The sequence below is a fragment of the Triturus cristatus genome, chromosome 8 (genome assembly GCF_964204655.1).
Source record: "Triturus cristatus chromosome 8, aTriCri1.1, whole genome shotgun sequence".
Taxonomy (NCBI): Eukaryota; Metazoa; Chordata; class Amphibia; order Caudata; family Salamandridae; genus Triturus; species Triturus cristatus.
In genome coordinates, this window is record NC_140591.1 from 287,023,236 (window position 1) to 287,049,588 (window position 26,353).

Below are 26,353 nucleotides of genomic sequence, written 5' to 3' on the forward strand. Positions count from 1 at the left end.
GTATAGCCTCCTGTTTCAGTGTCTCCATGGGTAACAAATCCCTTTTCAGGTGATGTAGTACCCCTTAAATCCACTTCCTCCTTTGTGCTTCAGGGCTCGGGTGCCGCAGGAAAATGCCCTATGAGTCACTAATTATATCGGTGCGTTGGCACATTCTTATGGTGTAAACATTATGTATAGTATTTCTTGTATGTTCTATAGATTAATATCTATTTGTGCTGCAGTCCAGAGTCGACGTGTATCTTTTCCATGCCATTGGTGTATTTTCCTACACCTTATACTGTGGCCTTACTGCAAAGTTAAGTAGGCCTACTAGAAGTTAACAAATTTATCATGTTTCAAGGGTCAGAGCACCTACGACTGGGCCTGTTCAGCAGTGCCCCAGATTGCAGGAATACCAGTCAACAAAAAATGGGGATCACTGTACAAAGAGAGGCACTTTATCAGAGGTGCTTAAAAATCTGTTCATAGCTCCCAGACTGAAATCTCATTACAACAGCCCACATTACAAGAATGGGGCTCATTGCTTGAACCTTTAAATGTTTAGAAAACTGATTACCGACATTAGTCCAGAGAACATACAAGAAATGCCATAAATACTGTTTAAACCATAAGAATTTACCAAAGGAAACAATGCACTAATAAAATTAGTGACCCACACAGAATCTATAAAAAGTTGTGGTACTAACCGAGAGAAAGAACAAGGCACAAAGGAATGTAAACCATATATGTACATATCAATTTGGTTCAAATACGACATAAAGGAGGCCCTTTTCAATGCAACAAACAGGAGTAAACTATTAAATGCATTTTGTAGGATGTGGTACATGGCTTTCTTGAGATGCAATAACCCTCACACTGTGTATTATAGCGAGATGTTAGGATGTGATTGAATCAACAATAATTCAGCCATAGAAATCATGCTAACATTTGAATGAGAAATTAGGATTTTTATTTGTTGCTTCTGGCGTCCTACTGGTTTGTGTATTGTTCATCAGAATTGAAAACTACATGAATGAAATATGACTTCAGGAAACAAACCTTCTTGTGATTGGTGAGCTGGATTTCACTGCAATGTCCTGATGGAGCGCTATGTGAAACAGGTGTTGGAATTTGGATGAAGCGTTATGTAAATTTAGGATGAAATATTTGGAACAACAAAAATGTGACAGACTATGAAGAAATGTGAGTGAATATGGTTTTTACTTAAAATTAGAACTAAGGAACATTTTTTATTGCATAATACAGGAGGTTCCCAATATTGGCATCAAATATTGAAGTAATATGTTGTCCCGGGCACTATATTAAACGCCAGTAGTTTGACATGATTGGCCTATTCCAGCCTAAAAGAATCTCAAGAACTTTCCTCCGCCTCCTTGTTAAGAAGTGCAACAGACCAGCGTACATCAGTAGGGACAGTCACTGCACACAGTCTCGGGTATAGTCGGAATATCAAAGGTACAATCGGATTAACCTTGGAATGTGTCAGTAAAAGCAATTACAAACTTGGGCAAAGTCCAAATATGTGGGAAAATGTGAAACGCTGAGGAAATAAGTTTATATTTAGGTGGGAGAAACTGAGGTAAAAAAAAAATCTGTATGGGAAATCTATAAAATCTATGGCAATTATGGTAAAGTATATCACAAAAAGAGGGGGGGACCGGGAGCGTAATTAGAAAGTAGGTCCAGTACCCGTGCTCCCTCAGAATAACTTGAATATTACGAGAGGGTAACTGTTCCTGAGGAATTATGGTTGTGTGTGTTCTCTCAACGTGGTGTGGGGAATTTCTCCTTTTGTATATAGTGCCCTCACACACCCTTTCGGGTGTCTTGTTTCATCATAGGGCGTTGCTCCTCGTGGGGGTGGCGCTGCAGTCCCCCACGGGCCCCGCAAGAGGGCTCTTTGGCGGAGATCTTTTGGTTGGAGACGCCGCAGTTGTGCATGGGTGTGTGTGGGCCTAATGGAAGACAAGTGGGTGGTGCGGTTAAAAATTGCTGGGTAGAGTTTCAGACCTTTATTCACTGCTCTACCTGGCAAATGGTTAAAAATAGTAATCCTGGAGCTACTCTTAATGAAAGAAATAAAAGAGGGCAGATCCTGGAAAGTAACTGCTGCTCTCAGGAATGTGAGTGGGGAGCCTACTGGTGAATGGTCAACATGTTTCGCGCTTACGAATGGGTCCTTAAGGGATCCCTAATGCGCTTCGTCAGGACCTAAGATAATTTAAATAGTGAGTGAAAGTGTTTGTGAGTGAAATAGAATAACAGGTTTCAGTGAGGTGTGGTTCTGTAGACCTGTTGTACCTCAATATTAGGGTTAGTCCAGCGTCTTTGCGCTGAGAGGTTTACCTGTCTTTTCTGGAAACCTCAACCCAACCTGGATTGGTAGGGAAAAAAAGGGGGGGGAGAGACACACACATGGACAGGGGAGAAAAATATGCAGAGACAAGTAACATCAAGGTAAGTACTAGTACATTTTATATCACGAATGTCATATAAGCAACACAGGATAATTACAATGCACGCCATGCTTCTAAAGTAAACATAACATGCGTGTGTGACGGACTCGATAGTGAGGACTATGACCCCAAAATGCCTTGAATCCGTTACTGTGCAGTGAGAGTATCGTCGCATCCGAGTGTCTCACTTGGCCAGCTGTTCGTGTGAGGCAGTAAAACTTACCCCGTGGGAACTGAAGCTGGCTATATCGTGTTATGTTTACTTTAGAAGCATGGCGTGCATTGTAATTATCCTGTGTTGCTTATATGACATTCGTGATATAAAATGTACTAGTACTTACCTTGATGTTACTTGTCTCTGCATATTTTTCTCCCCTGTCCATGTGTGTGTCTCTCCCCCCCCCTTTTTTTCCCTACCAATCCAGGTTGGGTTGAGGTTTCCAGAAAAGACAGGTAAACCTCTCAGCGCAAAGACGCTGGACTAACCCTAATATTGAGGTACAACAGGTCTACAGAACCACACCTCACTGAAACCTGGTATTCTATTTCACTCACAAACACTTTCACTCACTATTTAAATTATCTTAGGTCCTGACGAAGCGCATTAGGGATCCCTTAAGGACCCATTCGTAAGCGCGAAACATGTTGACCATTCACCAGTAGGCTCCCCACTCACATTCCTGAGAGCAGCAGTTACTTTCCAGGATCTGCCCTCTTTTATTTCTTTCATTAAGAGTAGCTCCAGGATTACTATTTTTAACCATTTGCCAGGTAGAGCAGTGAATAAAGGTCTGAAACTCTACCCAGCAATTTTTAACCGCACCACCCACTTGTCTTCCATTAGGCCCACACACACCCATGCACAACTGCGGCGTCTCCAACCAAAAGATCTCCGCCAAAGAGCCCTCTTGCGGGGCCCGTGGGGGACTGCAGCGCCACCCCCACGAGGAGCAACGCCCTATGATGAAGCAAGACACCCGGAATTATGGTAAAGTCACATTTTTATTACCTAAAGGCCAAAAACAAGGGGGAAAATACATCAAACTGCAGTCATAGTGTGAGCTTTCAACACACCTGGCAGAAGCCTTTCTGTCCTTGTGTGAGGGTATCTGTACCCTCTTACACATTTCCTCAGCCCCCCCCTTGCTTGTTTGGCCATCTTCCAGTGCCCACCTGATTGCAGAGTTCATAGGAAAGGAGGACGTCTTCACTGTGTGGCTGAGAGGCTTGGCCCGCATGGTGTTTCTTGAAAGACTCACTATGCGGGTACCCACTGCTCAATCCAGCCGCCACTGAAACCTAAGCCATTGCCTGAAATGATGCTCATCTATTCCGGTCTCTTGTGGCGCAGCGGCCAGAACGGCTGACTCCGGAGCACAGCGCTCACGGTTCGATTCCCGACGCCAGCTCAGCATAATCTGACTCTGGGCAATAGCTCACTTAATCTCCCCGACAGCCCCCAGCGCCTTGAAACCTTAACGAGTGATATGTTAGTGCTTTACAAATATGGATTATTATTATTTATTTTTCCCCATTGTGCTGCTTGGATGTGCGTTCTCTCCGACTTGAAATTCAGAAAGGGGTCGAAATTCTGTAGGTAATTTCCCAAATCTTAAAAACTGGTGGATAATTAACCAAGAATGCAAATACTGCAGACGACTGAGAAATGTGCATTTTCCGGACAAACAGAAGTGCAGCACAGTTGTACTGTTCTTTGCCAGCAGACAAGATGGGTCGCTAAGTTCCAGTTTGCTTCAGATAGCTGTAGTGATAAAGGTAGGAAGTTCATATCTGGGCACGGTAGGCTGCGGCTTCCATTCTTCCGAGGTAGATAAATTGACTGCCATTAAATTGGGTAATGGGAACATAAAAAGGCCTAATGTGTTTTCCTAAGGCTTTGTCCTTAGGCAGTCTCACCTCAAACCACGTCAGAAAAGATCTCCCAAATATACCTTTCTAACTTTCAGTCACAGCTTTAAGTGGGCCGGGTGGTGCTGGTGCTCAGTACCGGCAGTTCTAAAAAGCAGGTGCCGAGACGGGTACCTATCAGGCTCTCAGTTTTTTTCCCCTCACCCTCAGGGTGAAAAACAAATCTCAACTCTGCAGCAGTACCACCCTCCACTGCCTTTGATGCAACTTCAAAGAGACTCTTTATGGTACTTTCATAGCCTCATCATTTCAGAACGGAAGCATTTTCAATATTATTGAGACAAAAAACAAAGCTAATACAGCACACCCTTAATAGTTACTAATAATTCAAATACAGTATTGGATAAGTTATACATAAATCAATATTTTAATGCAGAAGTCAACACCAGTTCATACGGGCAATCTAGTAAGGTGTCTGGCACACGAGTGATCCAGAACGGCCATCTGTTGATTTGTCAAGTTCGTTTTGTTTCCCTTTAACAGTTTTTCCCAGTGCACAGACTTGCCGACATGTGTTTCGTCTATCTTAGACTTTATCAAGGCGAATTGGGAAAATCGTCGCAGTGTGGTCCAATACGAACAAATCATAAGTCGTAATCATTTATTAATACTCAAAGACCAATATCGTACAGATAACAGGAAAGTCCAAATGAAAAACGAAACAGTAGCGAGTCCAAATGGGTCTTCCGAAAGGGTCTGTACTACTGTACAACCATTTAAGGAGTATGGAGTCCAATATGATATCCCGTAAAAAAATGTATAGTCCCAGATTAGGTCTTTACGGAAATAAACAAACTGTTGAGTCTGAATCCACAAGTGGGGCAACAATAGCAAAGCAGTCAATTCAATACAGAGGCACGTCCATGATAAGTATGCCACCTCGAACAAGCAATATCTATCAAACAAATCCATGCATGTTGCAGCTACCAGTACTCTGGAAGTATTGAGCCCTATACTGTGTTAGTGGCCTGGTTGCCAGGGGCAGACCTACATTTGCCCCTAACAAAAATCCACTTTCCAACACATGCCCATCTCAATCTAACTTGTTCTTGTCATTGCATTTACATAGTGCTTGCTGTCAATACTGTTGGCCCAAGCACTCTTAACTGCCCTGCAATATATGCATGTGTGGCTGAGACGGCTCTCTATGTTAAGGCCTATCAACATAGAAGCAAAGTAATACCAGAAGCAGCTTAGAGCAATAAGGCCTGACAACCCAGCTATTTGTTTGACAGCAGTTTGAGTACATCCTGAGAACCTAAAACACAGGTGATAACTAGTTGTTAGCAAAAGACACTCAATTGATGGACGGAATGCAGAACAAATCAAAACATTCACCCCCAGTCAAGAGATCTGGGTTAAATCCATCATTCTTTTGCTCACCACGCCACCCCAGTTTAGACCTGACTATATGCAAATCAGTCTTGACCCTGTGCCTCATGGAACAGTCCAGCCCGAACTGCCAAGCCAGGTCCTCCCTGGACCGGAAACAAGCATCCTAGGACCGGTTTTGGGGTTTCACCCCTCTTCAGCCAGGATAGCTTGATTCCAGTGGCACTAGTTGTTTACCAGAGGAAAGCAAAGCGTGACTGAGTTGAGAAAAATAATTGTTGGGGTGTCAGACAAAGAGGAGTGCAGTATAAGTAGGAGGGGAAGGACAAGAAGGAGAATAATAGTAAAAAGAAAAGTGAAATAACTCAAGAGACAGAGAATATGACAAGAGACAGCACAGCAGAAGTCGATGAAATCTGTGATTAATTTGTGAAAGGAGCAGTGCCAGTGACTGAGCTCTGCTCAGAGGCCGGCGCTTGGTGCAATTAAATGTCAGAACACCGAATACCAAGGCTGGTGGCATTTAATCCCCTACCATACACTTCATGTCCCTTTCTCTTTCTCTTGCAGGTTCCTTCTTTCTCCCTTTGCGAAGGTTTTGCCGTCTTGCTCTTCCCACGTCTTTCCAATCTATAGGTTTTTCCTCTTACACTCTGTAAACAACTGATGCGGGAACTAAGTGCAGGTCCCCACTAATAAGTGCCGGCGGCCCCTGCTGGCATAAATTAAGCACTGGATGTAAATAGATGGCTGGGGTGTACAGTTATTTATTGTAGAGGTAGAACCATTCTTAAAACTAAGTGCAATGGGGTTGAGCTGTTGCTGGCCTTCTTGAACTTTGGGTCCCCTCTTTCCCCAGTACTAGTGACCCACAATCACTCCATATATCCAAGGGCACAGGGCTCCAGTTTGAGTCATTCCTTTTACAAACCATTTGAATGGAATATCTTGCTCCACATGGTTTCATTGCTGAGAAATACGACTACACCTACCACAATGCACGTGGTTGTGAGCATAAACTTATGGGTGGACCATTGCGTGCCTGGTGATATGGAATAATCTGGTAACTTCAGCAACCCTTTAATAACAATCATACAGGACGTTTTAAGTATATGTAAATACATTATGCACCATAATGCCACAATTGTAGAAGTATAACAAGCATTGAAAATGCAATAGGTCTCGCCTTTGATTAAGTTAAAGCCATTTACTTTGCTAATGATATTGTATAACAAAGCAAATGGCTTTAAGTTAATGAAAGGCGAGACCTATTGCATTTTTAATGCTCGTTACACCTACCTGTAGGTACGGAGAGGTGTTCAACAAAGAGGGAGAGAAGCGAGCCACCTGAGTAGAGTGTTACACAGGCCTGCAACTCACTAACCACAGGAGATGGCCTGCCTGCAGCACAGCGCCCCCTACTGACGGAAATAAGACTGAGCCCGCTTGTGAGTCTGGAAGGAATATTGAATAAATCTCTTGATTTTAAAATTTCCATAATGCCTCCTAACACGCATTCACCGTTTCAGGGCAATGGAACACTAGTAATTACAAAAAAGGATGCCCCTCTCATACTCAAGTTCAAAGGGCACAGGGACCAGTAACCCTCAAACTGTGGCAAGTCCCAACACCACATGCACGAGAAGAAAACTCACTGTTGCCCTATGTCTTCCCTAAACTAGAAATCTTACGAGTACCTCAGTACACAGACCAACCACTTGGTCAGTTCATGATTATGCAGTTTACAGGTAGTCACTGAATCGGTGAAAACACCAATAATATTGTCTTAACAATAGTGAGTGGAAGACTGAGTGAGGGTTGATACATTGCATGGTGATGGATAGATGGGATAATGAGTGGATGAGGTAGTGGGTCACTGAGTAACTAGTTCAAGAAGGTATGAAAGCGCACAGGCCTCTAGATGGGTGCATAATGAGTGTGTGAATGGGCGCGTGTCAACCATAGAATTGATCGATGCACGAGGGATAAACGAGTGAGCATATGGATGAATGTGCACATTTGTGAAGAGATTGGTGGATGGATGAGTAGTTGATCGAAGTGTGAGAGGCTGGATGAACACGAGCAAAAGGGGCGGGTTCGGAGCTTGCTGGGTTCGGGCTGTAACGTTCTCAGACAGGCTTTATTGTGTAGCACTCCGATAAGGATGAATGCTTCTTTTAAACGGCGGATGGAGTACAGCGGGGGCAGAACTGGAGGAAGGCAAGTGGACCTGGAAGGGGGAGTGCCGGTAAAATCAGAAGTTTAACTAGGGAAAGTTAAGGAAGAGCATCCAGAATAAGCGTACAGTTTCCAGACCACTACTTTGTGCAAATATATGCCCCTTTAAATGTGAGACAGACGCGTTTAACCACAAACAGTTTAAAATTATTGCACATTAAGAATATCACCAACAGTGTCCACAGACTGAGGGAGGGGGGGGGGGGTGGAATCCCGGCATTGAAAACTTGAGCGTGCATTGCTTGTTCCTCAGTGCCTGCATACGAGACATTATGTAGGTCCCGAGAAGTGTTGTGTCCCGGATAGTTTCTGCCTTAAAGGCGAGTGCCCAGTATGCCCTCTAAGCAGGATTGAGGAAGAGCATCAGCAACCGAGCTGTGGTAGGTGCAAACGGTGCATGGAAGGCAGCAAGGCAAAGGGTGCGCAGCCAAAGCGGGAACGTGCTCCATCGGGCGGGAGGCGACAACTTGAACCATGCAGCATGCCTAATGCAGCAAGAGAGCGCTGTGCATGATGGAGGCGCTCGGAGGCCTGCTGCTGAGGTCAGCAGAAGGCAACACGTCCGTGACGCAGGCTGCTGCGGGCAGCGCCGCATAGAAGGCGCAGTGCAGCTGGGCAGGGCCTCGGCTAAGCATCCACTTACCATCAGGGATGTCCGGCCGCAGGATCCTCCAGAATGTTCCCGCTGTCTCGGAAACCGCTGCACCAGCTTTACTGAGGGGAACTGGCGGACACCACCCACTGAAGCACCCAACCCGCCCACTGAAGGGAGGTGCGAGTACAACGAGGGGGAAGAGATTCAAGCACGCACAGCTCTTGAGCTTCTTAGAGGACAACATAAACAAGCAGCATGCGCTGCCCACCCCTCGCGCACACCGGCTCCTTGCACATGCGCCGCTGCCACGTTTAAGTCAGGCAGAGATGCGCGAGACAAAGAAAGAGTGCAACAGTGCGGACGAAAACTGTAGTTGGTGGCCGCGGATTCCGGACTACACGGAAGTCAGTTGGACATCAACAGCCAATCAAAACAAAGGTAACAAAAGCGATACGAACATTCAGCAAATGGCAAGCAGCAGGAGAAACTGCCGGCTGCTTGCCAACATATAGATATTACTTTAGGTCTCGCTGAGACAGCGCATGCGCTGCCAAGGCGAGACCTAATAAATGGAGCACCGAAAAGAGGACCACAATATTTTGTTTGGTTAAAGCAGATGTTTGTTAGGCAAAAAAATACACAGCTTGTGAAAAGTGGGAGAATTTTGAGAGAGAACAATTCAGTCACTTTTAACTTGAAAGTAAGAAGAGCTCGCCATGTACCGGAGCGGAGCTCTTAACTGGACCAGTGGGGAGGCTGCTTACAGTGCAAGGCTGGAGCAGGTCAGCACCTGTAGGAGTGCTGTGGGAATGGATGATTGCACTGACCGCAGGCTGGCCTATGGCTGAGTGTCACAGGGGCTCTCTGAAAGCAGGAGGTGACCAACAATGTATGTGAACCCCCGGTTTACTGCTGACAGTCAGCCTGCTGCTGCTTGTTCTATTCACAGGTACGTAGCAGGACAGCTAGCAGGGCGCACGTCGGGCAGGCGGGACAGATTCACATACATGCCAACCTTTTAGAAAAGGGAAGTGGGAGATTTCCCAAAATAAACTGGAGAATATATTTCTCCCATGTACTTCTATTGAAGCACGGGCAATTTCAGGCTGGGGACCGCCCAAATAAAGCCATTTTGTGCTTCGAAATGCGGGTCTCTCCCGCCGGAATCGGGTCTATTGGCATGTATGGGTTCAGCCGCATGTGCATTATGAAAGAATCTCCAGAAGGAAGTGCCAACCACTGAACTAAGAAAATTCTCCGTAATTGGGAGATCACGCTGTTAGCTGAACACAGCTGATAATGATGTGTGACTAATTAAGGGCCTGTGGTGATGCGGCTTTCATTCGCAATATGCTGGTATAACCTGTGATGCCCGGTGCTCGACAGGGCTCTCCGGACCAGTACACTGCCTCCCACACAGAGGTCAGCAATAAAGACTGCAGCTCCTCCTTTAAACAGCACGTCGACGCATCACCCCAAAGGATGCTCGTGCCGGCTTCGCTGCACAGGCGGTCAGTCCCCTAATGCCCCGCGCTGTACACCTCCATTACAGCTAACTGTGCATTTCTGTAGGGTCACCGGGGCGCAGCTTAGGAACAGAAACAAAGTCGGCGCGGGGGATAGCTGCATACAAGGCCCTGGCATAAGCCTGACGGGGAAGCCGCGCTTCACGCCTGTCCTGGCATCACACACTTCCCCGGGCCCAATGAAGGGCCTGAAGGGGAAGGCTGTGTTTTCTCTGCCCCGGTACCCTACAAAGCCACAGGCCGAGGAATGTGCGCCTGATAAGTATGGCACCCCTCGAGCCTATCCTGAGATCTCACACATCCCGTGGCCGAGCGGTGATCCTTGGGGGTGGCGCGCTTCGAGCCTGTCCGGATATCTCACACTCGCCGGTGCACAGAGATGCGCAAGCTTCGAGGCTTTCCACCCCCCCCCCCCCACGTAATATAGCGGGAACTCGACCAGAGGGTATGGAGGCTTTACATGCGCACCAGTTACGTTACACAACCACATTTATTTTTTGGTAGGCATGGAGAGATTAAGTGATTTGCCCAGAATCACAAAATATTGAGCGGACGCTGAGATTCGTACCTGCTTCCCCAGCGCCAATGTCGGCCGCTCTGGCCGTTTAGCCACATCCGCTCTTCTACACCTTTACTAATAACCCACTACCCTAGGCCTAGAACATATCGCACGCGCCCGGGGCCGAGAGCCCGACGGCGGTGGCGCGCTTCGAGCCAAGACGAGCCCCCTCATTCTGCTCCAATTCCCGCGCACAGACCAGAGCTGCAGCACCCTCAAGCCCTGCCGCACCTCCTCTATAAACCCTCTGCCCTTCTCGGTCACGTGGCTAAGTAGACGTCTCCAGTAATCAGCCTCACGCCGTGACAGGCCAGTAATGCTTTCTAGACCCGCCCCTCGCTCGGAGAACCGCGCAGTGCCGTCATTTCAGCATCTCGCTGAAACAAGGCGACTTTAAGCCCAGCTACCGAGGCTTGACTTGGCTTCTGGAAGCAAAAGGATTTTTCGTGATTTCTGTCGAGCATAACTTCATCACGACTGACACTGTAACCCTCCACTTACTGAGAGAACTCTCAAGCAGGAAGGCTCACTCGAAGAGATACAATCGATATACACGAGGCAGGGCACAATGTTCAATGCCGGTAACATAGCTGAGTGGGCTAATGCATCTATTGTGGAGGCCTTGTTTTATCTGATGGTCGGCAAGTGCCTGGAGTGCTTGTGCTCATGTGCAATTGGGGGGTGACCTTGAAGTTCGAGATGGATCGATTTTTTTTAGGGTCGGCTGTGGCAAGACATTACAGTTCACCTATTCCTGTAATGTCACAGACACTAAACACAAACTACCCAGGAGAATTGCCACGGCTTATGAAGTGTTGGTTCTAGAGTTATTTTAAGGATTTTGGGTACCCTGGCAAGGTCTATTTCGGGGACCGACCCCTGTCAGAATAACTATTAATGTTGTTACCGATTACCCGCTACTGTAAGCCCTCATGATGCCGAAACAGTACCGAATTATATGTTAAGTTTTCAGAAACACAGTCACACAAAAGTATTTGAAATGCTACCTGATAACCCCAAAAATCTTAAAATGATACTGGGTAGAGATACAGAGTCAGAGAAAAAGGTAGGCAGATAGAGGTACAAAGGTTTAGATAAATAAAATAGACAGGCGCCAAACAGAGAAAAAGTTCCCCTTCTTATGGGGGCCCTGGGCAAATCCTTACTTTGGCCATGCCTTAAAACATCTCTGGTTGGTTCAAGCATCTACAGGCACCTCTTTTTGCTTTTCTATGGATCACGCACAATGCTCGATTCGTAAGACCGTTGGCCCTATCTCTGGTAGTGCAGATAAACAAACATTTTTTATTGTGTGCATGCAAACAATACGATGCAAACTGCCTTGCACACTGCACAAACGTGGTACTCTGACATAGCAAGGTTTGTGTGCAGATGCAAATTCCAGTGCACCCCTCTTTCACAGGCAGATTTGCACAACACAGACGCATCTGCCCTTGCTTACACAATCACACACTGCCTACAGATTTCGATAGTGATGGGACCTGTGGGCTCCAAAACTGCGTGTGCACATTTGGGGGAAACGTTTCCATTCCTCAAATAAATAGGTCCAGGATTGTGAATTGGACACACAATTTCAAAGTGGATAAAATGAGAAAAATAAAATAGGATAACAGTGACGCAATGCAAAACATTCAAGCCCAAGTCCAAGTGTAAAACAAGCCGGGGTGTAACACAGGCCCTTGCAGCCTGGAAGGGGGGCGGAGGGGGGCGACACTTCAGTGGTCTCCTCAACCTTTCAGTGCCCCACTTCAACTCAATGAATATCTGGGAGACCCCCATCTTTCTCCCACCTCAAGGTGGGCTGGGCCCTTACACAAGCATGGAAAATGGTCCCCTCTACAACCCCATGGGACAGGTAAAGACTTGCGTAATTGAGGAGCAGTGGGCCCTCATAACCCTGGGCCCTGGTGCCACTGCACCTGCTGCGCTAGTCACAGCTACGCTCCTGTAAACGCACATGAACACACGTATATACACACAGAGTCTTGGGAACGCACTCAATATATAAAGCATTATCACTTTCTCCCACTTTTATCAGTGTTAACTAAAATGTACTCACGGGTGGAGAAGCAAACCATCTGCAAACAATCTGGGCTATAAACGTCCGTCAAAGGAAGACCTTTTGTATTTTTATTTTTTACAGTAAGAGTGCATCAGTTTACATTTTGACTGTTTTTAATAAAACCGTAAACAAATTGTATAGATAGATTAGAATCCACTGCTTGTTTTTCCGTCCAAACAACCAAGTAAGATGTCTAACATATTTAGACTAACGTTTATTTCGAGGGATTGTAGATAGACTAAGAACCCGCAAAGAGCAAATTAAATCTAAATGTACTTTATTTGATGGATTGCTTTAATTACCTGCTTTAAATCTCCCCATAAGCTACCACCTTTCCACCACCATTGGCCAGGCCCCACCTTGAAAACACTTCTTCAATAAACTCAACATGAGCGATGCAGCATTCCCATGCATCTCTCCGTCTGCCATCTATGCCACACATGGCCCGACTCTACAGCGGGCAGGAACTCTACTGCAAGCATGCCACCAGCAAAGTCCCAAAGTCCTATAACAATTCCAAAGGAACAGAGCGCACTGAAGCAATAAATAGGTGACATATTTTTTATATTTCTAATGTTATATCCTAGCGGATCTGTGAATCCCACCCCTCTTCCCCCCCCCCCCCCCCAGTGCCTTGAGACCCGCTACGGGTGAGTAGCTAGCGCTTTACAAACCCTTGATTGATTGATTATATTATAATGCTCTAATGTTACAGCATTGAACATAATTCTACAAATACATGGCATACTCCTTTTCCAATCGGTCTCCTAGCCAACACAGGGATGGCAGAGCTGTGACACCCCACGTGGAAGCCATATGCGGTCAAGAACCTGACATTCTTTGGAAGGATGCAGCCATTTCCAGGTCTAGGGGCCCAGACCATGGAGCCTCATGCGTTTCAAGGTCTGCGATAAAGTTAACCACATTGCTTTCGGCAAAATATTCAAAATTGGACAATACCTAGTCTTGTGCACAAAGCGCTCTCTCCAAGAAGCACATTAAGGTGATTCACTTCTCAAAGAAGCTCTTTACAAATATATCCAGACCCCCAGCCAGACCACCTTTCTTTGCTTGGCTGCTCTGTATGGATGAGTGCCTATTGATCACTGTTCTGTGTGAATTCTCAGACAGGCACAATTGCCCTATAATGTATGTGGAAACCACAGAACCTGTGGTAGAATGTACATATTTCCCATTGGTAGATTCAGGAACTAGACAACGAAATATCACAACTGTAAGCGTTGTATTATCTATTGAGCATGTCTGAGTTGCTACGCAATGCTATTCTGTGAAGAAATTAAAAAGAAAAAAAATCACTCATACTCTGTGCTCCCCCCTCTCAAGCATAGAGAACAAAATGGCAAAAATAAATAGATAACATTTTGTGGGTACACAACAGGACAAAATATACTTTTGACCCACCACATTGAGGAAATGAAAACAGATCTAGTAAACATCTAGTATGTGAGATATAGTTCTATGAGAAAGTACACTTTGCTGCCCGGATTTAGAGTTTTTCTGCTCCAGGTGTTCACTGGAGTAATTTGCTGAATGTGTGTTTTCTTTCTTTGTTATTACTCACTCCCAGCCACCCGTTGGTGGAGACAGGACACGTGTACAACATTGATTGCGGCCTCTATAGGCAGCCAGGACCTGCTTTGAACATGGTTCTACTTTTCTAATATGTTCCCCCAAGAGTTTGCTCAGTCTTTGCATGAAGTTCTGGTGATGCAGCCCCTCCCTTTAAAAAAATAGAAAGACAATAAACACATGAAGTACTCATGTACCTGAAAGTAGCCACACAGTTTGTGGTGGGCCAGCCAACGACGAACGAGCGCTCCGGGTGTGTGCTGCCCTCGCAGACCTCCTCCATGCAGGAAGCCGTCCACATCTCGCAAAGCCGCACTTGCTGCTTGAGTTTGAAGTGGGATGCTGCCCTAGGAGGAGACACACTAGCATTCAAATAGGTTCATTTGCTTGTATTTCTACCATGCAATGTCTGTTGTGTTGTCTATCATGATTTCCTTGTTTAGTACACACAACATAAATTACATACTTTATGGCTTTTAGTTGAAATAAAGTTATTACTACTACTGCACCCAACATAAATATCGATGTGAGCATACACCTTGTTTGGGTATCTGAATTTTGAGGCTTGCTCAAGTAACTGATCCCGATAGGAAGGGGGTTTCACGTGGGATAAGCAATGCAGACCACCTTCAAAATCCACAGTCTCTGAGTTTTTGGGAGAGCTGTGCGAATGTGGCTGTGATTTTCTGGAGCATCAGCCATACTGCACTTCTTTGCCCTCATCGAAAGGTGTTTGGGGAGGGAGCTTTGACATGCTGTAGCCAAATTATTTTAGGAGCTATGCTTTGATATTCCAAAAGGTATCATTTCGGTCTACATTTTAGGAAGGTGGCTTGGAATAGACTCATTCCCTTGCTCATGATATACCCATCTGTGTCTCCTCTGTGACAGGATGTGACATAAGCAAGAACGTTTGTATGCTCTTTCAGTTAAAGGGCATCCTTCCGAGGGATGCCTTGGACAACATTAAATGTAAAGGGATGTGAAACGGCCATGAAACATACACAGACACCATTAAATCACAAGCATTAACAAAGCCAATGTGCAGCACCAGCAAAAATAAATTCTTTTTGCTGATGCCACTCACAGGGAAAAATTCAAAGTGGGAAATTGGGTGGTGCAACACTTGGACCTCAAATGGGCATCAATTTCTTTTCATCATTGGCATATAGAGATAGTACAAGGCAACACATTTTAAGCAGAATCCCTCTAACATTTTCTCATACCTCTCCCCATCGTCACATTATTTAAATAATCCACATCCTATATTTAACAGAACAGGTTTCAGCAAGTATCAATGTTCATCCCATTATTTAACAGTTCTTAAAACACCCCCCACCCATCTGGTTTCGTTCTGGACAATCGTATCGGAGAGAGAACAAATTATTGTAGACGGACTGTCCTTCCAAACACACCTTCAGGGATCCGCTCTCTCAGCCCTCGCATTCGCATACCTCCAGGGGGGAAGATGTGAGGCCGCCAGAGACCTCCACGGATACATGCATTCCCTGGGGTTCCAGTAACTCAGATAACATTGATGCCCATGACAGCAGGTTGTCTTCCATCTTTTTATCCTTCCGAACATGTCTCATCCAGACTCCCTCTGCAGCTGCCCACTCACAGATATCACGCAGCCATGCTTTATATGACGAAGGAGTCGGCCCGAGTAATACAAGACCCAAGAGGACGCACCTCCTGCTCAGTGAGTAATACAAGACCCAAGAGGACGCACCTCCTGCTCAGTTTCTGTTTTGCCGGAGAGGGAAGCAGCTAAAGTAACACCGGACGCATCACCATTCGTATCCCACATCCAGAAGCATCCCCAAGATGGTTGAGTATCTCCTGCCAATAGGTTAGGGACGGACATGTCCACACCATGTGGATGAAGTTGGCTTCCAATATTCTAGAGAGGGGGAATTCCTCTGGGCAAGTGGGGTACATTTTATTCAACAGTCGTGGGGTAGGGTAGGTGTGGTGTACCATACTGTACAGTATTAGCTTGAAACGTGCATTAGAACTAACTGTCCGAACACTCTCGTAGACCTTCACCCAGTCCCTTGCCGACAAAGACTCTCCTAGTTACATATCCGACTTCATTTGTAGGGTGAGCAGTGCCTTTGGCAAGTGAAGATGGGACACCAGTTGGCAACCCCGAGCCATGGTCCACAAGACGACCAAGGTATTAGTCGTGGTGGGCTCCTCAGGGAAAGACGTCCAAATCCCCTGTGTCACACTCAAGGGGAATTGGAGGAGCAGTGTTGAGGGACTTAGAATAAGAAAGGGAGGCAGCAGAGCTGGCTATCACGGAGTCGTAAGCAGCCCCTGACAACATTAGGGGCTTTGTAGTATTTGGGGGAGGGAACACCAAGACAGCACATTGGTCATCTAACCACACACTCTTATGCACATTTCATATACATTTGGGTGGTACTGGGGGGGAAGTCATAACATACCTCAGTCTTTACTACAGAGAGCCAATAGGGGTTTTCTCCACCACGTTTGTGGTAAAAAAATATCTGCTACCACCAACCACTAATGATGTCCTGGCCAGTCATAGAGCGCATAAAAGGAGTAACACTGTGTGGACCACTGACCCCAACAGAGCCTAGCACTTTCGCGGGTAGCAGCCTCATTCGGAGCACTTGTCGTGAGACACGTGACTCAGGTGTCCCACACAAGAAAACACTCCAGGTCTGGCCGAATATTACAACGACAAGCAGATTGTCACATGGACACCGCGCCAGGGACAGTTCGGTCAGGGCGCACGGGCGGATTATTATGGCGCTTTCTCAAGACCAGAAGGGCTTCAAAGTATCCTTTTGTACGTTTTTTGTGCAGAACGTCTTTGATTTATGCGTCAACAAGAACAAAGGTTGCCTACAGCATTGCCCTCCTGCTGTGACTTCAGCAACAGAAAGGTTACATTTTCCCAAGGATAAGGACAGAATGAACAGCACGTCCAGCACTGTGCCCACACTCCCCTTCCTGCCCCAAAAGAGCAGGCTCTCTCGAATGCCACACACATTACAGGCTCATTGAGCCTCTTTCGATGGAGGGCACGGGCCACTGAACTGCAACAAACCAACTGCAAAAAAGGCACTTATATGCTCCTGCTATTCTAGGTCGCCACACTGCGGGCCTTTTGATGCACTCTCTTAAAGCCCGGCTCTCTAGCAGGGTTAGTGACCGCCTTCAGGCACCTCGAAGCTCAACACTGGAGCAATAGGCAGAGAGCCTTTTAGATCCTAAGTGTTTCATTACTGTGTACCCACAGCACCAAGAGGCTCGAATAACCAGGAAGTGGGCCAGTGGCTGTGTGAAGAAAGTGCCCCTGCTGGTCCGGATATCAAAATAAACTTGTGCTCGCAGTAGATCTCCGGTTAGTGTTACTAGAGGGCTTGAAGTTAACATGAAAAAAAATCTTCCCTCGCAATGCTAGGAGAGTCTCTCACTCTCTCTCCACTTCACTTCACTTCACTTCACTTCACTTCGTCTACCCTGTACTTTCTGACAAAAGACAGCAGGCTGTTCCTTCTATGCCCAAAACAAAGCACAAGTTCTTTCCTGGTGCTCTGAGAGATTTTGCATTTTGCTGATTGGACAATTTTGTTGAAATCTACATGCACAACACACAACAAGTAATAACACATCTGACACGAGTGGCGCAGTGGTGATCATGGACACAGAAAAGTTACCACAGAACAAGTTTTTGTTTTACTACCAGGAGCGGATGAAAATACTGCCAATGAGAAGAAAAACACAAACTAAATTTGACATCCATGGCAAGCAGCATTTGGGAGGGGCCCTACAGTGGATTCTATATGCTCCCAAAAATACATAAATTTGACACCCAGATTTTCACTAGGGTCAATAAATGGATTAAGGGTGACAGTAAATGGACTCCATGTTCAGGACTCTGGTACTGGAACAGTGCTTAGTTTGTAAAAGAATGAGTGTCTGTGCCCAAAGCTCTGCTCAGAAGCCCACAGCTGGTGCTATTACATGTCAGTGCGCCACATACTGAGGCTGTGTAATCCTCAATCTACCTCATACCTCTTTAATCCACGACCACACACTCAAGGCCCCTTTACTTTACTCTAACAGGTTCCTGTTTTCTCCCTTTGTAATGTTTTTCCCGTCTTTCTCTTCCTCCTCCTTTCCACTGTGTGGTTTTTTCTCTGTTGCTCTCGCAAAATGTCCGAACAGGAAAAATATGTGCCAGTCCACAAGAATGAGTGCCTGTGGACCCCACCTGCAAACACCGGCTCTAATTAAGCACTGTGGACACAACTAATTTTGAACAGGGCATGTCATACTTTCTCAGGAAAATGCAAGAGTGAGGGGAGGTCCTATAACACTTCTGGCTACACGGGGTGCCATCTCACTTTAGTTCCAACATTCAACATGATGATTGGATGAATCAAAGTAGATTCCCCTTTACATACCTGGCTCTTCCAGGTTCACTGCTTCAGGTGTCTCATATACTCAGCTTAACAATTGTTTCCCCGAGTTTAAATGTATCGTATAGAGTACACCCAAGGAACCCCGTTAATTTTTACTATTTGCAGTACAGCATTTGGAAATAACAGACTTCATTTTGTGTACCTAAACACAGAGTCGGAGTATTCCCTGTTATTCATTTATAACTATAGAGCGAGAATATGGCCTCATGGCTAGGGTGGGCGATCTCATAGCTGGGGAGCCGGGTTTGAGTCGCGGCAATGACGTTCAACATCCTGTGATTCTGGGCAGATCACTTAATCCCTCGTGCCTAACAGAAATGAATGTGTCCTCATGTAACGCAACTGGTGCTCATGTAAAGCGCGCTGATACCTGAAACGTTCTAGTCAAGTTTGCGCTATATAAAACTCCGGAAAATAAAAAAATAGAAAATACATGCCTCCTGGTCCAGGCAATCCCCTCACTCATTTTACCATGTGTGGACTATTCCAATGGACTATACCACAGAGTATCAATGTCTCCTATGATCCAAACACAGCAGCAAGGCAACTTCTGCTTCTTAAGATTCACAATCATATCTCTACACTAGCAGCCTGCTATCAGAAAATCTACCTTCAAATTCTCCCAGAAATGGATGATACGTGCCCGATTGGCACCACAACTAACAAAATTAGAAATCTGTCTGTGGTACATTCTTTTGTGCCCAAACCGCATAACTATGGAATTTACTCCCAGTTGGCTTACAAGCTACAGTAAATCACCAAGAGTTTAGCAACAGGTGGTCCCCCTGGGGTGGATTCTCTGGCATTACCAGTCCGCTTACATGCAGACGATGCGGTCCTTATGTCAAAGACGTGACTAGGCCTTCAACGGCTTCTTGAATTTATGTTGAGTTTATGAAGGGTTTGGACCTCTCAGTGAACACTTCAAAATCTTATGTGATGGCTGCTGGGTTAAGACCATCAAAACGGAGTAATTTCTGCCTCAACAATGAGATCACTAAAGTTCGGTCCTTCACCTATCTGGTCATTTTGTTTGACGACAAGCCTTCTTGGGACCCCTCTTTTCAATCAAAAAGGCTCACTTTAACTAAATTATGAGACGCGGTCTGGATATCAGTTTCAGGGTGGGCAGGAAACCCGTAAAAGTATCAATTCATATTTACAAAGCCAAGTGTGTCTCTGCAACCTGTTATGGCAGTGAAATTTGGGGGTACATTGATTGTGGCCCCTTCAGTTAGAGGAAAATACGTTTTTCAGGATGTTGTTGAGGGAGCCCCATAGTTCTCCATTTTCTGTGCATGATGAGCTGGGCCTTGGATCCATTTCAGAAAATATTAAAAGTGCTACGCTGGCTCTTGATTTGGCGTAAGACCAAGACAATCCTTAATAGACTGATAATCTGTGACTGTCTTTCCCTGGGCAACTCTAAAGCAATTCCCTGGCTGAGCTATATTAGGTCTGAACTGACAGCTCTGGTCCATCCCAGCCTTTTTACGTAGCCTGAAGAAAATGTAAAGGCTGATTATTTGTGGGTGAAACACTAGTTTTTAGGTCTCGCCTGGCCCAGCGCATGTGCTGGTCTGGCGAGACTTTTTGAGAGGGCTCCAAAAAGTGCTACCAGGCCACCCTAGAGCTAAAGTGCATGTGTACGGGCGCGCAGCGCTTGACCGCGATTACTTTCACTTTCGCGGCCGCACAGCTGCTTTGATGTTTGATCGCGATCACTTTCACTTTCACGGCCGCTTGGCATAGCCAATAGGTCTCACTTTTGGGACCTTATAAGTATTTGGTTATGCAACTGTTGCATGGCTAAACACTTATAAGGTCCCAAAGGCGAGACCTATTGGCTATGCCAATGCTGGTTTATTAAGCCTCTCTGTTCTCAGGGAGGCACATGCAATGTGTAAACCAGTTGTTTAGGCTTACTGTCTCACAAAAACAGTTTGTTCCATCGAACCGTACCTGACCTGGGTTAATAAAGTTTACCATCGTCCCCTCTTATCCAGATTCAGGCTGAATTCTTTACTCCCACTAATCAGTTTTTCTAAAGGTTGGGTTGCAGACGCTGCTTTAGGCCCATGTGAGTGTGATACTACCTAAGCTCAGGCTCCACAACTAATGTAAGAAGAAAACTGTCTGTGATACATTCTTTTGTGTCCAAATTGCAAAACTATGCAATTCACTCGCAGGTAACATACAAGTTACCATAAATCAAGAGGAGTTTATATGGATGCATAAATCATGGCTCTCCGCCACATGAATCTTAAAATCCAAAATAGAGTAAGAATCTCACCATCAATTAGAAGTGAGGACTTTGTGTAACACTGAAAAAGTAGAAGCATCACATACTCCTGACCCTTACATAAAAATTATGGCGTCATGGAACCACATATCTAATACATTATCCATAAAGCTCTAACACCAGGCTGCATCTGGAAATGTGGATGAGGAGCTGCTTATATCCCAAACAAGTTAGGAGCCACCTACACAGCATCAAAAGAGTCTGCTTTCTTTCAATACTCATGTAATCTAAAGAATAACACAGAATTACACAAAGAAACAATAAAAACCTCGTTTTGTACATGTATTGCTTGGCATGACACAGCATGTGAGCTATTAGCAGAACGTGCAAGAATTGCACAACCAGCTTATAGCTGTACCAATTAATTGAATTCATATTATTGCATGCCTCTTTTCTGTTCTATACTTCTTGACCTTCCAAACTAAGGGCCTGATTACAATAATGGGGGGATGTGTCTGGCCATTGCGTTTCGGCAGTCCAACTGCCTGATTTCGATTTCCGTGGTAAGACCGCCACAAGACCGCCGCCACTGCCGACATTTCTGCTACTGCGGCGGCAGAGGTGGCCCATGGATGCGGTCCCATGCAGCTCAACACCAGCCAAACTAAGACCTGCCTTTCCGCCGACCTGTTCCTCGCGGGGACACTGCCATGTGAGGGTCAGCAGAAAGGCACAAAATGAGCTGAAGTAATGGCTTGAGGGCGAATGTGCCCATGTGTAATGTAGCTGGTGCTCATGTAGTGCCTTCCAATGCCTTCAGGTTGGGTGCACGCAATGTTTCACTTGCACAACAGAATTCAAGGAAACCTTGCGTCCGACTGGCTGGAGGCACCACAGAATGGCCAGCATTGGCTTCCGGCTCATTTCCAGAGCCGCAGAGTGCCACCATCATGTCTCCACCATCCACACACCACCAGCCCTGCAAAACACTCGTAATACAGCAGGCAGACGACCGCCATCTCAACAGTTATCTTGGGACCGCCACCGCAGCGGTATAGGGGTGAGACTGCCAAACTCTTAATCGACCCCTTAATCTTACTGCATTCTTTTCCCATAGACTCACTGGCCCATCCTCAATAAACACGACCACAGTACGTATACCTGCATTTTCTAACATTACTACTTACATCTGATCTGATGACACAGTGCACTCAGAGTATCAAACCATAGTATGTTCTGTTGCATGCCGTCTATTCCCTGTAATCACAGAGATGCAACTAAGAATGCAAATGCATGCATAATGAAGCATCTGCATCAGTCACAACAGTAAATAATTAACTTTGCTCCAGACTTGAAATTACATGCAACTAAAAAAAATGTTTTAACAAAAAATATTCCTTTATCACGTATGACTTTCCAACGAAAATTTAAGTATTTTGCAGGTCAGTTTATTAATATATATTAGGGCAGTGGCGTTTCTAGGGTTCAGAGTGGGTAATGGTTTTTATGTGCAAAGACATTTTTAGGGTTTAGGGTGGGTATGGATTTTTGGATAGCAAGGGTATTTTTAGGGTTTAGGGTGGGTGTGAATTTTTCAGTGGCAAAAGTATTTGAGGGATTATGGTGGGTGTGGGATTTTGGGTGGCAAGGGTATTTAACGGGTCTAGAGTGAATGTGGGTTTTGTGGTGGCAAGGATAATTAAAGGGTTTAGGGTGGGTGTGAGTTTTCAGGTGGCAAGGGTATTTTTAGGGTGGGTCAGGGTTTTTGGGTGGCTAAGGTATTTTCAGGATTTCGGGTGTGCATGGTTTCTTGTGTGGCAAGGGTATTTTTAAGGTTTAGGGTGTGTATTGGTTTTTGGGTGCCAAGAGAATTTTTAGGTTTTATAGTGGGTTTAAGTCTAGGGGTTAATAAGGCAAGAAATATACATATTAAATATATACATATATATGTATAATATATATGTATATGTAAGTATTTTGAAGGCAAATATAAACCAAAAAGTATATTATATATATATATATTATATATAAGGAAACCACAATCCTGAAGCAAATCCTTCATCTCGGAAATCAGGTACGGACCACAGCGTATTGTTGAAATCTTAGTGCGTTATTGCAACCCCCACAGCATGACGCGTTTCGACCAGGTCACCCCGGTCTTGATCACATGACTTGCCAGGACCCTTAACGTGATTATATAGTCACTTCCTTGGAGGACAATCCCTCCCACCTGCTCTATAGAACTCAACAACAGACTAAATGTATAGTTTCTTCTTTCAAACTATTAATGACAATAAATATTATACTTGATAAAAACAATATTGAAAACACAAGTAAATATTTTAAGATTGATCCTCCATGGTTTGTAGTGGACATAATGATACACAAGGTTATATACATAAACGGCAAGTGCCTTAAACCATGGTACTCATTGAAGTTGCTCTTAAAGCTATATACACAAGGGAAACAAGGAGTTATCAACAAATGGTCTTAATGTTGTTGAGCATGTAGAGCACATACCGGTGACTGTGCAAAAAATTCATAAACAAAGTGCAAGTGCCAAAAAGTGCTGGTGACAATAATAAAACAACTATTATATCACAGTTGATACTACTGCCTGTAAATAAATACATAAATATTGATGGTTGGTCGTGCTGAGCCGGTGTCCTATTTCTGTATATAAGCTATTTATACTTCATATCATGTACACGAATGCACAAAAACCGAACGTTGGAAATATCATCACATGAATTCATAAATGTACAATAGAAAATCTATAGAGAATCTGTAAATTGGGGAGTCAGAGCAAAATAATTACAATGTGCAAAATTTGCAGAATTCATGGTGCAAATACGCAATAGTTCAATTTAGAAATGATTGAGGTCGTTGAAAGAACAGTACCAATAAATTCAAAACTGTGCAAATACGCTGTCATAAAATCCATGTATAACATAATGTTAACTGGTAGTCCAGCAAATATTAACAACAATTAAGAGCCCCCTAGATACTAAGTAAAACCGATAAAATCAGCTAAAACAAGGTAAAATTGGGGCTAAAACCATACTAAAATCCATCAAATAAAAATTATATGAATTACATTTTAGCAGTTCTGTATTGGTTCGTTTGAGAAAAAAGACAGAAATAGATTTAGTAAATACTTGGTATACAATCGGAGGAGAATAAGTGCAAATTCATAAAAAATTATAGCAAAAAATTGTGTAAATCTTCCCCCGTATTTAAGCCATTTGGCATCTTAGTATCCAACTGTAAAATATACAGTGTCTCCAATTGTCTTAATTTCTTTTCTCTGTTACCTCCTCTTATTGACCTAGGTACTGCATCAATTACAAAATAGTTAAAATCACTCAAGTTCTTGTTATGTGCAAGTTTAAAATGCCTAGCAACTGGGTAACTGGTGTCGAATTTACTATTGCTCGAAGGTGTTGCAAGATACGAGCCTAAACCTGCAGCTTAGTACTGCCTACGTACAGTAGATGGCAAGAACATTCCAGTACATATACCGCAAATTCAGTTTTGCAAGTGAACATTCCATTGATTTGAGATGGGATATGTCCAAAGGCGTCAGTATATTCCAGTTTATTTACCCCAAACTTGCATGCTCTGCAAGAGCTGCACTTATAAAACCCAGTCCTATTAGAAAGCCAATGTCTAGATGTTAATACTTCAGGGCTGGTCTTAATTAGTGCGTCTCTCATGGACGGTGCCCTCCTGAAAGTAATAGATGGTGTCTCAGGTAACAGTGGGGAAAGAGTAATATCAGTTTTAAGTATTGGCCAGTTCTTATGGATGATACCTCTAACTTGCTTCTCATGGCAGCTATATGTAGTTATTAATCTAACGCCTCTTCACTTTTATGTTTATTGTCCTTTCTTACCATTGTAGAGGACACAATATTCAAATCTGTATTTATCAATTCCATCTCACTACTAGTATTTTTGGCTTTGAGTAATGCTGTTTGTAACTCTTTTGTTTTATATCCTCGTAATATAAATCTCTGTAATGATTCTGCTTGGCACTGCTTAAGATCAGTATCTGAATTACAAGTTCTTTTAATCCTTAAAAATTCTCCATACTGAATACTTTTTATCAGATGTTGGGGGGCGACAACTATTAGCATGCAGTATTGAGTTTCCTGCTTTGCTTTTTCTGTGGAGTTTTGTTTGAATGTTCATATTGTAATATAACTCCACATCAAGAAACTCAACTCTCTCATTACTAATGACGGCCGTGAACTCAAGGTTTAAATCATTTTTGTGAATGGTGTTAACGAAGTCTAATGCAGATTCCTTTGTGCCTTGCCAAATTACACAAACATCATCAATAAATCGCCACCATTTTACTACATGATTGGCAAATGCTTCCTTGTGGGTATGCCTGAGGACATGCTCCTCCCACCAGCCCACGTGTAAACACGCGTAGCTGGGAGAGAAGCATGCCCCCATAGCCACTCCTCGTAATTGCTGGTGTACTTCCTTGTTAAATAAGAAGAAATTATTCATTTCATTCATTTCAAACTTTATTTCGGCAATAAGCCATAAAAGTCAAGCAAGAATATATACATATATACAATTTATGATTAATAATATAAAGTTATTACATACAGTTGGCAGGAGATTTGTGGTTTCTCCATGAATAAGCAATACCGCATATAAAACTATAAATAACAATTTAAATTAATTAAAAGCCAGAAGAAAGTTAATTACATGGACTGAAGAGAACAATGTGTCGTATACCAAAATAAGAAGGGGAAAGCAAGGTATACATCAAAATTGTTTACAATTCATAACCAAAACGTTTTCTGATAAAGTGCACACTATATAGAAATCTACTCGTGCCAAACACCACTAATTGTGAGGTGTTTGACTTCAATATACGCTCTGCTTCTTTATAGGATCTTACCCCCACATAATTGCAGACAGGTTTGATCCAGCAAGCCCTTGGTTTCTTATATGTTGGGCAGAAGAAGAGTAAATGAGCAACATCTTCTTTAGCCCCTAAAGAGCAGAAATTATTCATTAAACATATCTCGATCATTCTCAACAACATGGCATTATGTCTGAAAAATTGAATATTTCTCTTAGCTAGTAAATACTTTACAGCATTTAACCCGTCTGTGTGATGTATACTGGTGTAAAGAGAACAAATATCCATCACTATAAAATAATAGTCCTCATTCCAAGTGACTTCCTGTATTTTGGTGAGGAAGTGGCCGGTATCTTTAATAAATGAGGGGAGATTTTCCACATACTCTTGTAGAAAAAAAGTCCACATACTTGGACATGGCTTCAAAGAGACTTCTCTGAGCAGAAAATATTG

At 44.2% G+C, this 26,353-nt stretch overlaps 1 protein-coding gene across 2 annotated transcripts in view; it reads right to left on the reverse strand.

Moving 5' to 3' along the window:
- The window catches only part of ARHGAP20 (Rho GTPase activating protein 20), a 301,512-nt gene that overhangs the window by 85,226 nt on the left and 189,933 nt on the right, over positions 1–26,353 (reverse strand). The window contains exon 4 of one of the 2 annotated variants that reach the window (XM_085621537.1): positions 14,509–14,658. In XM_085621537.1, the coding sequence (XP_085477663.1) occupies positions 14,509–14,658 (150 nt within the window). Of the gene's footprint in view, positions 1–10,647; positions 10,841–14,508; positions 14,659–26,353 lie in introns of those variants that run through there. The other variant, XM_085621538.1, reaches the window with a different exon arrangement.